At 44.0% G+C, this 17,174-nt stretch overlaps 1 protein-coding gene and 1 long non-coding RNA gene across 3 annotated transcripts in view; one reads left to right on the plus strand and one right to left on the minus strand.

The window, feature by feature from the left end:
• LOC146355426 (uncharacterized) overlaps positions 1-17,174 on the minus strand; it is a 79,250-nt gene that overhangs the window by 35,309 nt on the left and 26,767 nt on the right. For both annotated transcript variants that reach the window (XR_014787180.1, XR_014787181.1), the window contains exon 3: positions 2,099-2,172. This is a non-coding gene — a long non-coding RNA (uncharacterized LOC146355426). The remainder of the gene's footprint in view (positions 1-2,098; positions 2,173-17,174) is intronic.
• The window catches only part of LOC146355428 (tripartite motif-containing protein 10-like), a 32,398-nt gene that overhangs the window by 10,956 nt on the left and 4,268 nt on the right, over positions 1-17,174 (plus strand). Inside the window, exons 2-7 of the mRNA XM_084830619.1 lie at positions 844-1,305; positions 2,851-2,946; positions 5,085-5,315; positions 5,491-5,513; positions 14,800-14,921; positions 15,535-15,561. Coding sequence (XP_084686745.1) covers positions 844-1,305; positions 2,851-2,946; positions 5,085-5,315; positions 5,491-5,513; positions 14,800-14,921; positions 15,535-15,561 — 961 coding nt within the window. The remainder of the gene's footprint in view (positions 1-843; positions 1,306-2,850; positions 2,947-5,084; positions 5,316-5,490; positions 5,514-14,799; positions 14,922-15,534; positions 15,562-17,174) is intronic.

Raw genomic sequence — 17,174 nt, forward strand, 5'->3', positions numbered from 1 at the left:
CTTAGGATCCAAGGGGAGGCCCCAAGTAAGAAAAGCCTAGGTTGGAGTCTCCCCCCCCCCCATTGCTTAGTACTCTCTTCTCATAACTGAACCTGGAACACAGATGCTCCTCACATCATGCTCCAAGGCCTGCCCTTCCCTTCACTGGGAACTTTCCTGAGCAGAACTAGAACCTATGGCACAGGAAGACATGGAAGGACCATGAAACAATTCATAGAATTATAGAGTTAGAAAGGACCTCAGGGATCATGTAGTCCAACCCTACTCAGTGCAGGCTCTCCAATGCGGGATGCAGCTACAGCAACCCTGACAGGTGGCTGTCCAGCCTCAGCTTAAATGCCTCCAGCAAAGGAGGACCCATCACCTTCCAAGGTAGTCTATTCCACTAAACATTCAGCTCCTAATGTTTAGCTGAAATCTGCTTCCCTGCAATTTTCACCCATTGGTTCTAGTTCTGCCCTCTGGAGCAACAATGAAGAACTCTGCTCCATCTTCTGCATGACAGCCTTTCAGATATCTGAAGACTGCTATCATGTCTCCCCTTAATCTTCTCTTCTACAGGCTGAACATTCTTAGCTCTTTCAACTGTTCCTCATAGGACTTACATTTCCATTCTCCTCCCCATCCTGGTCTTTCTTCTCTGGACATGCTCCAGTTTGTCAATGTCCTTAAAATATGGCACCCAGAACTAGACACAGTACTACAAATGTGGCCTGCCTAAGGCAGAATAGAGTGGAACTATTACTTCCCATGACCTAGACCTGCTTCTCATGCTTCTTATTACCCAGCAGGCACTGCTTCCTTTTCTAACCCATTTCTTCTCATCCTGCTGTCCTCCTGCAGGTCACGGAAGCTGCATCAACTAATGACAAAGCCTCAGAGGCTTCTCCCACCGTGGCCACAGCCCCACCACCTCCAGATGTGGAAGAGGAAGGCAAGTGCCCCATCTGTATGGAGCATCTGACAGATCCAGTGTCCGTGGACTGTGGCCACAACTTCTGTCGGAGTTGTATCACTGAGTACTGTGAGAAATGGGAAGAACTGGGGGACTTGATGTGTCCTGTCTGCAGAGCCCGGATCCAGAAAGGGAATTTTCGGCCAAACTGGCAGCTGGCAAATATAGTAGAAAAGATCAAACTCCTTGCACTCAAACCAGCAAAGGAGAATCTGTGTGTGAAACATAAGGAGAAACTTAACCTGTTTTGCACTGAGGATGAAGAATTAGTGTGTGTAGTCTGTGAAAGATCCCCAAAGCACAGCTCACATAAGATGATTCTCCTGGAAGAGGCTGCCCAGGAATATAAGGTAGGAACATGTCTACATCTTTGGCAGTGGAATCCTTTCATTCTAATATGGCCAGTGGTTAATTTCTGGTGAAAGTAATGCTGGAAGTCTATCTGGAAACAAAAACACCCTCTAGACAGAAGCCTTTCCTCTGATCTCCTTCACTCTGCCCCCAATGCATGCTCATGCACACACCGAAACACAAAGGAATCGCCCTGCTTGCCTGATTCATCCCCCCTTCGCTCACTTTGAGCTCTTCTACATGGGGCAGTTAATCAGCTGTATCTACTTTCTGTTTCATCGCAGAACTGAGATCCGATGACTACACGAAGAGCATTTCCTTTCCTGCTTTTCCGCTATATAATGTCTAGGAGAAATTGTGGTATAGCGGAATAGTGCAAATACACAAGAAGAAATCACACTTTCTTTTGCTTTCACAATTAAATACCTCATTTTCCCTGCTCTAAAAAAACTCACCAAAAATGCAGGTTAGACACAGAAGCTAAACTGGAGGGTCACAACAACATCTCAAGAACCCATAAACAACCATGAGTAGGGAATGACGAGTGCATTATAAATGCCTTGTGTAGAAAAGCCCTGCCTGTCTTTGCAACAACTCCTGCTGCTCTCCTCCCCCTTATCTTTCTTTTGATAGCAAAGCTCTAGGGTGTGGCAGTATCGTAGCCTAAGGGAGAGCAGCTACAACAAGCTCAGAAGCAGCCATCAGCTGAGAATGCAATGCTCAATTCATCCTCTGACATATTGGCACTCAACAAGCAATGTCGAGGCATCCATTCAGGGGTTGAGGGTTTACCTTTCAGTCTTGTTCTGCAAGGGTACATGTCATTTATCCTGCCAAGGCTTTCAGGTTCTTCTCTGATCCTCCACCTGTGAGTTGGACAAGTTCAGGAATAACAGATTCAGAATTTCCTTCTAAATTTATACTGTGATTCCATCTCTAATTAAAACACCAAAAATCCAGCTTGTTATTTAAAACATGGGTGGGCAGCAGGTAAATCATGACCTACTGTTAGATCTCTGGGTTTTATAGCTCCATAACTATGCTCCAATTTCTTAAAGGTTCATGCTTACAGATGATGTTGTCTTCTACTTGTGACCCTCCTATGTTATCTTACAGCTTCTTTCATCTTTTTCCTTAACGCAGAAAATACATTAAGGAGAAAAAGATGGAACAGCTGCATGAGGCCTTCTGATTGTTACCACTAGGAGTCCTCTGTTTGGAAGCACACACACCTTCCCCCACCCCATGAACTGGAAGTCTGTCCCCAACCCTGATTTAAAATGTTAGTATATGTTCCCCAAACATCACCCATTGGAGCAGGCAAGAGAAAGAAAGGGAGATGGGACAAGCCACAAAGAAGCTTCCTAGTTTTCCCCTCAGTAAACTGCAGGATGCCTTGAAAGAAGAAGCCAACATTCATCCCTTCACTGCCAGGATAGAGTGAGGAAATCCATGATGGACTCAGATTTCCTTCTTGTGGAAATCCATGATGGCCTCAGATTGACCGACTTCCTCCTGAGTAAAAGCCTTCTCTTTTTCTGCAGGGAAAATTCCAGGCCCAGCTGAAATCTCTGAAGCAAAAGAGAGACAATCTTGTGGATCAGACACCGGCTGAAGAGCAAAGGAGACAGAAGTATCGGGTATGAGTTTACTGTTAAGATTCACATAATGGGGATGAGAGAGGATTGGGCCTCCTACCCTTGATCAGTAATGCAAAAAAAAATCTCAGTGTTTGAAATATGTGTGTCATGGACATAGGAATCTGTCTTATACCGAGTTAGAGCTTTTCTGCACAAGGCATTTAATGTGCGCTCATGATTCCTCACTCATGGTAGTTTGCAGGTGCCTTAGATGACATCATCCTCCAGGGCTTCTCCCATGCTTTCCAAGCATTTGTGTGTGTGTGTGTGGGGGGGTTTAAATTGGGGAAAGTCCAGTATTTGGGGGAATGGCAGAATGAAATGTTAGTGTAGCTGTGCAATTCAACTAGACCACAGCACCACCCAGAGGTTATGTAGCGGAACATAAAGAAAGGTGGAAAAGGAAAATCCCTAGAAAGAAAAATGTGTGTAGAAAATCCGATCTTATTCCCAAAAAGAATCCAGACGCAGAAGCCTCGGTAAAGGGGCAGGTTAAAAGCCTCATCTAGAAAAGCCCTTAGACTATTGGTCCATCTAGCTCAGGTAGCAGCTTTTGTAATCCTACCTGGAGATGCCAAGGATTGAACCTGGGATCTTTGCATGCAAAGCATGTACTCTACCACTGAACTACAGGCCTTCTTTCTTATTGGCCTTTAGTATCTACAGTTCACACATAAGCACATTAAACTGCTGTCAGACTAGCAGGTGTCAGTTCACGCATGGTCAGTTACAAGCCCTCAGGTTCTGACAAATCGTGATGAGAAATCAACAATACCAAGAAACTTTAAGGGTTTAATTTATGTGTCAACAAAAACCAAATACACATGAATTATTTGGGAACCAATGATCTGACATACTGTAAGATATCTCTGTATTCTTCAAACTGGAGTATTTGGAAGAAAGTGAATTACGCACCTCTCATAAATATGATAGAATCAAGTGGTCATGTCTGGAAAAACTACAGTATTTAATGGTGAGGGGTAATATCCTTAGTTTTTGTGATGGTTTTAATGCCCACATTTTTCTTTCTTTTCAATATTTTCTGCTCTATTGTACTGGTCTGTTCTGGTAGTAAAAGGTAAAGGATTAATATTCAGATTCAAATTTGCTCAAGACCAAAAGGGGACATCATTCCTGGGTGTGTTTTTTTAATGTTGTACTGATTTTTAATTAATTAATTAATTAATTAATTAATATGTGAAATAGTAGGTCAGAACATCAAAACAGCAACATAATATTTTCATAAAATACTATGCACATTAACATTGTCGGAATATGCTTCAAAATAATATAAGCTCACTAATACATTGCTACAATTACTAACTGACATTTGCCAAACTGTATCCTAGTTCAGACAGTTACTTTGGAAGTGATCTGCTTCAGAAGAGGGAGGACACAGGAAGTCCCTGTACGACACTTACTAACTTCCTTTTACTAAACAAGTAAACTGGGGGCGGGGCGGGGGATGTGTTCAAATAGTGGCTCTATTGAGTTTGCTCCAGTGGCCTAGTGGTGGTAAACAGAGAAGACCAGAGTCAGGAAAAAAATTTAAAAGATGTATATAATAAGAAATGATGAAAACAAATAGAGATAGGAGACCAATGTATGAAGGAAAACGTAGTCCAAAGGTAATATAAATGGAAATCAGTCCAGGCTAGTTAAAGTTTAATACATCACCACCTGTATAGCAGTTTAAACTAAATATTAAAAAAGGAAAACATATAGCTACTTATTCCAAGCAAACAAATTGCCATACCAATAAGTATCAGAACTGGGCCCAGTACATTACATTTCAGTTGGTAAAAAAATATGTTGCTACATTTGCATTTCACGTTATATCAGTGGATGCATTTTGACCTACTGGTCTTTTCAAATGATTATTTATGCTTATTTATACATTATTTAATTTACATCATCAATGATTTTTATAATGCAAGTACGTTGAAGCACATTCCTCCCAGAGAGGTTGTAGCTAAGAATCCTCCAGAAATTGGCCCCATGTTAGTACCATAAGATGTAAAGCAGCAATATCTGCTGAATTCATTTGTTGTAGCAATCACAGGCCTCTCCATCGATTTTCCATTGAATGATCTGCATTTCCCACCTCCGCCCCTTCCCAATTCCTGTTTTTGCTTCAGGCAGTGTTTGGAGTGGAGAAGGAGAAGATCATGACTGCTTTTGAGCGAATAAATAAATTTCTTGAGGAGCAAGAGCCCTTCTGGCTGGCCCAGCTGATTGCTCTGGAAAAAGAGGTGGAGAACAGGCAGGAAAAAAATGTCACCAGACTTTCAAAGGAGATTTCCCGACTCAGTGAGCTGATCACAGAGATAGAGGAGAAGTGCCAGCGGCCAGCAAGTGATCTCCTGCAGGTGAGTCTTAAAACAACGAATAAAGAAGGCCTGATCCCTGGGAATGACCACTGGTTTTTACACAGACAAGAAAGAGGCAAATGAATCTCCCCCCTCCGCCACCCCCCCCCCCCAAGAAGCAGCCCAGTGTTCTGTTTGCACATCTGAGAGCCACTTCTCTCATTTTCTCTTTCAGGACACCAGAAGTACCTTGGGCAGGTATGTGGCTCTTTCTCACTCCCTTTTCTCTTTTCCCTTCTTCCCTCTGGCACAGTGTCCATACTATTTTGCTTTTGTTTCTTTTTGAATTTGCAAATTAGAGGCACAAACTTAGGCAAAATGCAGTCTGGAACATGCTGACATACTTAAACTGTGATACCCCTAATGTCCTGTAGGAGGGCAAGATACATTTTTGCCCTAGTATGGACACAGTTGTATCATCCAAGATCAATTATTCAAAAGTCTAAAAACCAGCGTAAAAAATGACGAGAAAAGAGGCAGCTTGCATGAAAGAGCTCCAGCCTTGAAATGGAACATTGTAAGTATGCAAACTGCCATTTCAACTATCTATTATCTGTGAGAAATCCTGGAGAATGGATGAAGGGTCACAAGACTGGAAATGGGCAAATGTTGTCCCAAACTTAAAAAAGGGAGAACAAGATCCAGGACACTATAGATGGGCCAATCTAACATTGTTAGCAGGGAAGATAGTAAAACAGGGAGGATTATAAAGGAATCAGTCTATAGGCAATTTGATAACAGTGCAGTGATTAGTAAAAGCCAGCATGGATTTGCCAAGAATAAATCTTGCAGGATTAAACTTATCTATTTGCTCAAATGCTTTACTAGGTTGGTAGGTTGTGGGGAAGCTGTGAATGTAATTTATTGTGATTTCACCAAATCATATTGCCACGTTCCCTGTGATATTTTGGTTAGCAAAGTGGATAAGTGCAGGCTAGATTACCAGGTGGATTCACAACTGGTTGGAAAACCATATTCAGACCTGGTTCACACATAACACTAACCTGTGGTATAGATTGTTGAAGTCTGGGTTGTCGCAATGTGCAAACATGGCTGTGCTAACAATGGTTTGTTAACCACGAACAACCCAGAAAGAGGACCCATGGTTAGTTGGGTTGTGAACTCTGGGTTGTTTAAACTATGAGTTGTCATTACATGTGAACTCACAACCATTTGTTGTTCATGGCTCGTGTAGCCAGGCTACAGAGGCAGTGGACAAGAGTGGTAAAGAAACCCCAGCTGCTCCACAGGCAGCTGTGCTTTTCCTTGCCCTTTGCCTGAACTAACACTAATGGCAAATTCTGCCTAGCAATGCCACCCAGGGAGATCCATTCTCCTCCCCCACCTGAATCTCAGGGCTGCTCCTGTCAGCGTGTGGTAATTTTCAAGGTCTAATAACTGAGCGGGGTGACTCATTGCCAAACTGCACACTTCAAACTACCTCCACCCCACTCCTTGTAGGTCAAGACCTTTAGATCTCTGGAGGATACCCCCAAAACACATTTCCCCCTTCTGTAAAGTCCTCACACCAACTACCCAATCTCCAGAGATCAAGAACTCCACCATGATGTGAAGGGGTTAATGTTCTCTGAAAGAAAGGTTCCCAGCACTTTGGCTGGGTATGGGGAAGGGAGCTTTTCTTCAGTGAACTACAAGTGTGCAAGGAACAGCCGATGAGTCTTCCATGCCCTGTGTATAGAACAGACCAATGGTAAGCAGGAACAGGGAGCTGATGTGGTGAAGTCCTGCCACTACTACAGTGCTGCAAAGGGATTCAGGATATGGGGAGGGGACAAGCGAAGGACACTGGTGAAAACAACCCAGGGATCAAGAGAACAAACCATGGTTTCATCGATCATCTGCCAGACAAACTCTGGGGAGGGCGACAAACCATGGTTTAAGTAAACCTTGGGTTAGCATGATGTGCAAATGCAGTCTCAGACTGCTCAGCAATGGCTTTTCATCAAATTGGAGGGAAGTTCCAAGCAGGGTGCCACAGTGACCTATCTCGGGCCAATACTCTTCAGCATTGGTATCACTGGGTGGAAGGAATATTTATCAGATTTGCAGATGACACATAACTGGGAGCTCACACTTCAAAAGACACGGATAAAATTCAAAATGACCTTGATAGAATACAAAACTGGACTGAAACTAACAAAATGAAATTCAGAGACCAACGCAAAGTTCTGCATTTATGCAAAATAAGAGCAGTACTAACATGCACAGGTATAGGAAGGGCTGGCCAATAGCAGATCTAAAGATTATCTCCGGATTGCAATTGATCATAAGGTGAACATGAGTCGGCAGTGTGATGCAATTGCAAACAAAATGTCCTATTTTAAGCTGCATTAACAGAACCATAGTATCCAGGTCATGAGAAGTAACCTCATCTGGAGTACTCTGTCCAGTTCATGGAACGTATCACAAGGCTAAAAGATATGACGCCAGAAGATGAGCCCCTCAGGTCGGAAGGTGTCCAATATACTACTGGGGAAGAGCAGAGGGGATTTCTAAGTAGCACCAGAAAGAGTGAAGCGGCTGGGCCAAAGCCAAAAGGACACTCAGCTGTGGATGTGTCTAGTGGTGAAAAGAAAATCCGATGCTGTAAAGAACAATATTGTTTAGGAACCTGGAATGTCAGATCAATGAATCAAGGTAAGCTGGAGGTGGTCAAACAGAGATGGCAAGATTGAACATCGACATCTTGGGAATCAGTGAACTAAAATGGACAAGCATGGGCGAATTTAATTCAGGTGACCATCATATCTACTACTGTGGGCAAGAATCCCTTAGAAGAAATGGAGTAGCACTCATAGTCAATAAAAGGGTGGGAAAAGCAGTACTGGGGTACAATCTCAAAAACAATAGAATGATCTCAGTACGAATCCAAGGCAAACCATTCAACATCATAGTAATTCAAGTCTATGCCCCAACCATTGAGGCCGAAGAAGCTGAGGTTGATTGGTTGTGTGAAGACCTACAACACCTTCTAGAACTAACACCAAAAAAAGATGTCCTTTTCATCATAGGTGATTGGAATGCCAAAGTAGGAAGTCAAGAAATCACCGGGATAACAGGCAAGCATGGCCTTAGTGTACAAAATGAAGCAGGACAAAGCTGAATAGAGTTTTGGCAAGGGAACACGCTGATCATAGCAAACACTCTTTTTCACCAGCACAAGAGGCGACTCTACACATGGACATCACCAGGTGGTCAATATCGAAATCAGATTGATTATGTCCTTTGCAGCCAAAGATGGAGAAGCTCTATACAGTCAGTAAAAACAAGACCTGGAGCTGACTGTGGCTCAGATCATGAGCTGCTTCTTGCAAAATTTCGGCTTAACTTGAAGAACGTCGGGAAAACCACTAAACCATTCAGATATGACCTCAATCATATCCCTTATGAATATACAGTGGAGGTGAGGAATAGATTTCAGGGATTAGACCTGATAGACAGAGTGCCTGAGGAACTATGGGCAGAGGTCCGTAACATTGTTCAGGAGGCAGTGACTAAATCCATCCCAAAGAAAAAGAAATGCAAGAAAGCAAAGTGGCTGTCTGATGAGGCTTTACAAGTAGTTGAGGAAAGAAGGGAAGCGAAAAGCAAAGGAGAAAGGGGAAGATATATTCAACTGAATGCAGAGTTCCAGAGAACAGTAAGGAGAGACAAGAAGGCCTTCTTAAATGAACAATGCAAAGAAATCGAGGAAAACAATAGAATGGAAAAGACTAGAGATCTTTTCAAGAAAATCAGAGATCTCAAGGGAACGTTTTGTGCAAAGACGGGCATGATAAAGGACAAAGAAGGCAGGGACCTAACAGAAGCAGATGAGATTAAGAAGAGGTGGAAAGAATACACAGAAGAACTATAGAGGAAAGATCTGAATGTCCCTGATAGCCATGATAGTGCGGTCACTGAACTTGAGCCGGACATCCTCGAGAGTGAAGTCAAGTGGGCCTTCGGAAGCATTACTAACAACAAAGCTAGCAGAGATGACAGTATTCCAGCTGAGCTATTTAAGATCCTAAAAGATGATGCTGTTAAAGTGCTGCACTCAATATGCCAACAAATTTGGAACACTCAACAGTGGCCACAAGACTGGAAAAGGTCAGTTTACATTCCAATTCCAAAGAAGGGCAATGCCAAAGAGTGTTCAAACTACATGAAGAACTTCATCCGGAGGGCTTTAAACTGAATCCTACGGGGAAGGGAGATGTAATGTTGGGGGTAACAATGGATGTAGGCGCATGCACTGCAACGGAGAGAACAGCTCTGATAGAGCCCAATAATAGTCTTCAGACACATGTAGGAAAAAAGCCAGACTATGAAGCACATGGTCTTCGATGTCTATATACAAATGCCCAGAGTATGGGAAACAAACAGAATGAACTTGAACTCTTAATACAAGAGGGAAATTATGACCTGATAGGTATAACTGAGACTTGGTGGGATGACTCTCATGACTGGAATACAGCAATTGAAGGATATAACTTGTTCAGAAAGAACAGGAGGAACAGAAAGGGAGGTGGGGTTGCACTGTATGTGAAAAATACATATCTCTGCACAGAAATACAGGAGGAGGAGCTTGGTAGCCCCATCGAGAGCATCTGGGTTGAAATAAATGGAGCAAAGAATAAAAGGAACCTGGTGGTCGGAGTCTACTACCGGCCACCCAATCAAGGAGAAGACGAGGATGAAACTTTTGAAAAGCAAATAGCCAATGTTTTAAGGAAGCATGAGTAGTAGTAATGGGGGACTTCAATTTCCCCAATATTTGTTGGGAGACAAATTCTGCAAAACATGGCCCCTCCAGGAAATTCCTGACTTGTGTGGCGGATAACTTCCTCCTACAGAAAGTAGAGGAAGGAACTAGAGGATCGGCTATCCTTGACTTGATCCTAACCAACAGAGATGACTTAGTGGATCAAGTAGCAGTTACAGGAACTCTGGGGGAAAGCAACCATGTTGTACTTGAGTTCTTGGTTCTAAGGGAAGCAAAAGCTGAGTGTAGTCAAACGTGTACCCTGGATTTTCGGAAAGCTGATTTTAATAAACTCAGAACAATGATCAGTAAGGTCCCATGGCAAGCAATGCTAACGAGAAAAGGAGTCCAAGATGGGTGGGAGCTTTTAAAAAAGGAAATTCTCAAGGCACAATCACAAGCAATTCCAACAAGAAGAAAAGGTGGAAGACAACAGAAGAAGCCAATGTGGCTTCACAAAAAGCTTAGGGATGACCTGAAAACAAAAAAGGACACATATAGGAAGTGGAAAGAAGGCTAAGTAACAAAGGAAGAGTACAGGCAGATAGCACAGAATTGCAGGGATGGCGTCAGGAAGGCTAAAGCTGAGAATGAGCTGAGGTTAGCAAGGGATGCTAAAAACAACAAAAAGGCTTTCTTCAGCTACGTGCATAGTAAAAGGCAGAGGAAAGAAATGGTGGTTCAGCTATTAAATAAGGATGGAAAAATGATAACAGATGACAAAGAAAAGGCAGAGGTGCTCAATTCCTACTTTGGCTCAGTCTTCTCCCAAAAGAGGGTCTATGACCCCCCTGGCAAAGGCGAAGTACAGGCTGAAGGGGCACGATTGCAGCTTGAGATCGATAGGCATATGGTCAAGGAACACCTAATTACTTTGAATGAGTTCAAATCTCCAGGGCCAGATGAACTGCATCCTAGAGTAATAAAGGAACTGGCCGAAGAACTCTCAGAACCGCTGTCTATTCTCTTTGAGAAATCATGGAGGACGGGGGAAGTGCCAGATGACTGGAGGAGGGCTAACGTTGTCCCTATCTTCAAAAAGGGTAAAAAGGAGGAACCTGGGAACTACAGACCAGTCAGTCTGACATCAATCCCTGGGAAAATTCTGGAGCAGATGATAAAGGAATCCATCTGGAAGCACCTTGACAACAATGCCGTGATTACTCGAAGCCAACATGGATTTGTCAAAAACAAGTCCTGCCAGACAAATCTGATCTCATTTTTTGATCAAGTAACCTCCCTTGTAGACCGTGGGAATGCTGTAGACATCATATACCTCGACTTCAGCAAAGCTTTCGACAAAGTGCCCCATGATCTCCTGATGAGCAAACTAACTCAAAGTGGGCTAGATGAAACAATGATCCGGTGGATCCACAGTTGGCTACAGAATCGGACTCAAAGAGTGCTTATCAATGGGGCCTTCTCAAACTGGGGAGAGGTAACGAGTGGGGTACCGCAGGGCTCAGTCCTGGGCCCAGTGCTCTTCAACATTTGTATTAATGACTTGGAGGAGGAGGTGCAGGGAATGCTGATCACATTTGCAGATGACACAAAATTGGGCGGGATAGCTAATACTTTGGAAGACAGAAACAAAATTCAAAGTGATCTGGATAGACTGGAGCGCTGGGCAGAAAACAACAGAATGACATTTAATAGGGATAAATGCCAAGTTCTGCACCTAGGAAAAAGAAACCAAATGCACAGTTACAAGATGGGGGATACATGGCTCAACCACACTACAAGCGAGAAAGATCTTGGAATTGTTTCGATCACAAGCTGAATATGAGCCAACAATGTGATGTGGCTGCAAAAAAGGCAAATGCTCTTTTGGGCTGCATTAATAGAAGCATAGCTTCCAAATCCCGGGAAGTACTAGTTCCCCTCTACTCAGCACTGGTTAGGCCTCATCTGGAGTACTGTGTCCAGTTCTGGGCACCACACTTTAAGAAGGATGCAGACAAACTGGAGAGGGTTCAGAGGAGGGCAACAAAGATGACCAGGGGACTGGAAACAAAGCCCTATGAAGAGAGACTGAAAGAACTGGGCATGTTTAGCCTTGAGAAGAGAAGACTGAGGGGAGATATGATAGCACTCTTCAAGTACTTGAAAGGTTGTTACAGAGAAGAAGGCCAGGATCTCTTCTTGATCATCCCAGAGTGCAAGACACGGAATAATGGGCTCAAGTGACAGGAAGCCAGATTCCGGCTGAACATCAGGAAAAACTTCCTGATTGTAAGAGCAATACGACAATGGAACCAATTACCTGGGGAGGTGGTGGGCTCTCCCACACTGGAGGCGTTCAAGACGAGGCTGGACAGCCATTTGTCAGGGATGCTCTGACTTGGATTCCTGCACTGAGCAGGGGGTTGGACTCGATGGCCTTGTAGGCCCCTTCCAACCCTACTATTCTATGATTCTATGATTCTCCCGTACAATTGCACTCATTTCACATGCCAGCAAGGTTATGCTCAAAATCCTACAAGCTAGGCTTCAGCAGTATGTGAACTGAGAACTACCAGAAGTACAAGCTGGGTTCCGAAGAGGCAGAGGAACTAGAGATCAAATCACCAACATTCACTGGATCATGGAGAAAGCAAGAGAATTCCAGAAAAACGTCTATTTCTGCTTCATTGACTACGCTAAAACCTTTGATTGTGTGGATCACAACAAACTCTGGCAAATTCTGAAAGAGATGGGAGTACCAGACCACCTTACCTGTCTCCTGAGAAACCTGTACGAGGGTCAAGAAGCAACAGTAAGAACCAGACATGGAACAACCGATTGGTTCAAAACTGGGAAAGGAGTACAACAAGGCTACATATTATCACCCTGCTTATTTAACTTATATGCAGAGTACATCATGAGAAACGCCGGGTTGAATGAATCACAGGTCGGAATCAAGATTGCTGGGAGAATTATCAACTACCTCAGATACGCAGACGATACCACCCTAATGGCAGAAAGCGAAGAGGATCAAAAGAGCCTCTTGTTGAGGGTGAAAGTGGAGAACCAGTTTTGAACCAATTTCAAAAGCTGGTTTGAAACTCAACATTAAAAAAACTAAGATCATGGCATCTGACCCCATCACTTCCTGGCATATAGAAGGGGAAGAAATGGAAGCAGGGACAGATTTTATTTTCTTGGGCTCTAAGATCACCACAAACTGTGACTGTAGCCATGAAATTAAAAGACTCTTGTTCTTTGGGAGGAAAGCTATGGCAAACCTAGACAGCATAGTAAGAAGCAGAGACATCACCTTGCCGACAAAGGTCCATCTAATCTAAGCTATGGTTTTCCCAGTAGTAATGTATGGCTGTGAGAGCTGGACTATAAGGAAGGCTGAGTGCCGAAGAATTGATGCTTTTGAACTGTGGTGCTGGAGAAGACTCTTACGAGTCCCCTGGACTGCAAGGAGGTCCAATCAGTCCATCCTAAAGGAAATCAACCCTGAGTGCTCATTGGAAGGACAGATACTGAAGCTGAAGCTTAAATATTTTGGCCACCTAATGCAAAGAGAAAAGTCACTGGAAAAGACCCTGATGCTGGCGAAGACTGAAGGCAAAAGGAGAAGGGGACGGCAGAGGATGAGATGGCTAGATAGCATCGCCATGCAATGAATATGAACTTGAGCACACTCTGGGAGAGAGCAGAGGACAGGAAGGCCTGGTGTGCTATGGTCCATGGGGTCACGAAGAGTCGGACACGACTTAACGACTGAACAACAACAAAACAAACTGGAATGGGTTCAGAGGAGGGCAACAAAGATGGTCAACCTTATGGAGAGTAAGTCCTATGAGGAAAGATTGAAGGAACTGAGTACATCACAGCACTCTTCAAATAGCTGTGACACAGAACATGGCAAAGACCTATTCATTGTTGCCCCAGAGGGCAGGGATAGTTCTAATAGGCTTACATTACATGAAAGTAGATTTTGATTGAACAATAGAAGAAATGTCTTAATGCTAAGAGCAGTGCAACAATGGAGCCAATTACCTAAGGCTACTGGTGGGCTCTTCCTCATTGGAGGTCTTCAAGTAGAGGCTAGGTTCCATTGGGAATGCTCCAGGTCTAGATTACCTGAGGATTAGATTCAGGGCCAACTGTACCATTAGGCCGAATGAGGTGGCTGCTTCAGATGGCAGATGCAGTGGGTGGCAGCAGTGAGATGTTGGAGGTCAGAGCTGTGGGTGCTATGTAGCCTGCTCTGCACCCCCTAAGGTTACTTGCTGTCCTCAGGTGTGCTGGAGAATACTGTCCCATTGCTGCTGTTGAAGTAGTCAACATCTGTATGTGGAATGGGAGGTACCAGTTTATCCTTTGCCTCAGGCAGCAAAATGTTTTGGGCTGGCCCTATTAGACTATATGACCCACTCTAACAATATGATTCCATCATTTCAGAATACGAACTCATGGGATGGTGGTGGATATCCTTCAACCAGGGGTAGGGAACTGTTTTGGTACCTTGGGCTAGGTCGCCTCCCCCATGTTAGTTCCCCCCACCCCAGGCAGGTCAGATGATGCTAGGGAGATGAGTGGTGCACTACCAAGTAAGGGGAATCTCTGCTGTTATCTCTGATTAGTGATAGCTTCCCCAAATCCCCGCTAGTGTTGAGGGGGTGGAGGCTTAGGAATAGAGCGGGGCTTGGGGAAGAACCCAAAGTCTCATGGGGCAGAGGTTCCTCATCCCTGCCTTAAATTGAACCTCCTTCCTTCCAGGTATCAGGAGGAACAAATGAGGCAGTTGCTGCTGCTGGAAGTATCTCCAGACCTGGAACAGAGACTCAGAAGTTACTCTCAGAAAACTGCAGTTCTAAAGGATACAATGGAAAATTTTGAAGGTATTGTGGAAAAGTAATGAAGGGAAAAACCACTGTTTCTGGAAATATTCCACTTCTATGTTGAGTCCTGTGGGAGTCAGAAGTTTCTTAAAGAGGAAATGACTCCCTTTGGAATGACCTTGGAGACATCTGAATTGTCGGCCTGTATTACATTTCCCCATGCCCCCTACTATGGATGTAGCTGTGGACATCTGCAGGGGGAAAACCTATTGGGTGGATATTGGAGCTGGAGCTGGGGGGAGAAGGCACTGGTCACTGCTCTTTGATCATGTGTAGCCCCCTTCATGTGTATAATATGTGAAGGGAACTAGAGTCTCTGGAGCAAGGTAATTTTTGTGGCCCTGAAAGAGAATGGAATGTTTTAAGGGCAATGGTTCTTTAGACAGAGTTAAGGAGGGGCCTCTCTGCTAATCCTGGGAGACCATATTCATCATCCCCAAATTTATTATCTCATTTCACTATACATCTAGGTAAAATGCTGATCAAGAATTTAGTATAAGCAGGTGTGTCCTTGTGTGTGTGTGTGTGTATATATATATATATATATGGAATGACAAATTTCCTAAACTTATGATCTGATTTTAAATGTGTCACATTTTCTTCCACTTAACAGCGTCACTGAAGCAAATACAGAACATAGGTAACTATATTATACTGAACATAGGTAACTATATTCCACTATAAGGAACAAAAAGGGGAAATTTTGTCAACGGCAACCCCCTTATTCAAGTATTTAATATCATTGGCTTCAGGCCTGAGGCAGATGGTTTGTAAAAACCCTTTTCTGGAAGAGCCCATTAATTTCCCTTTCTCTCAGGGTGGGGAGGCAGGCATGGAGTGGCAGATGGATGAGAGATTGCCCAGTCTAGCTAACAATATGACTTGTGAAGTCCTCAGTTCTACTCAAAACTCAGCCACAAACTAAGTGGCCTATTGCAAATCACTTTCTCTAAACCTCTCCCCCACCACATGCACACACACACACCCCTAAATCAGCACACTCAGTGATTACCAGGAAATGGGGCTGAGTTGCTCCTCCTCCCCCCAGTATTGCACACGCTGCTGGCTCTGTCGTCAGTGGTCCACACAGCTGAAGTGAAGAACCCTATGTGTGAGCAGCTGCTCCCTATCCGGACTCCCAGTCATAGGTGGGTCCTGATAATGTGGAAGCCTATGCATGCGCAGCTACTCATATGTAGTTTCAGCATTTCAGACATCCACCAATGCATGGACATCTAGGGGTGGGGCCAGCAGTCTGCCTGACACAGGTTCCAAGGCCAGCAAGGAAGCCTGGGTAATTGCATGATGCTTCCTTCATGCGATTCACAGATGAAGAGAGCTTATAGGGCAGACGTCAGCATTACAGGGGTAAGCAACGTGGTCCCCACGGGCACCAATGCACCCCTGGACACCTTTATTGATGCCATACCCCTCCACTTAAAAAAAAGAAAAGAAATTAAGGTAGTTTCTTATCTGCAGCTGGGACTGCTGTGAAATAGATTTCTGTTGGTGCTGATAACTGTGGGTTCAAAAGAGTTCTCTAGTGTGTTGTGGCTCAGACCCCACCTCTGCCTTGTTCTCAGTCTTTTGGGCAGGCTACTTATCCTTTGCCATGCCTCCCATGGCAGCCATTTTGTGGTGCTGCCCAGGACAGTTCCTCAAATTGCCAAATGCATCCACAGCCCAGCAAGGTTGCCTGCCCCTGCTCCAAGGCACTTTAGAAGTGTGCTTTAATGATCTTGATAAATACGGTTCTGTCTGTGGGTTGGCGTTTGGAATATATGTAACTTTTGTTTCATCTAGTTCTAGGATGGTGTAGTGTCTGTCTTATTAGGGATGTGAGAATTTAAAAAATAACCATATGACTGAGCCTCAAGTGCCTTCGGCCCTGAACTTACTTCTAACTGAAAGAGTGACCCTTTCAGCTCCCTCCTTCCCCCCCACCGTACACACCTGTTTTTTGGTGCCTCCTGACAAGATTTTGGGGAAGACTGGAAAAAGGAGGTGAGTCTCTGGGCTTCTCTACAAGAGACTTTTTATCATGTGCTCATGACTCACAGAAGTTTGCCAGTCCTTTACATGACATCGTCAGCCTCCAGGGCCTCTCCCGTTCTTTGTGACCAATATCGCAGCTTTTCCCTTAATGGGGCAAATGTGGGGCATCTCTACACCAGCCTAAAATCCTGCATTTAAAATGGGGCTTTCTGTTTCCATTTTAAATGCAGGATCACAACAGACTCCCTTTACATGTGC

Source organism: Heloderma suspectum, chromosome 2 (assembly GCF_057233095.1).
Source record: "Heloderma suspectum isolate Gila_16-S chromosome 2, 16-S_ref, whole genome shotgun sequence".
Classification (NCBI taxonomy): domain Eukaryota; kingdom Metazoa; phylum Chordata; class Lepidosauria; order Squamata; family Helodermatidae; genus Heloderma; species Heloderma suspectum.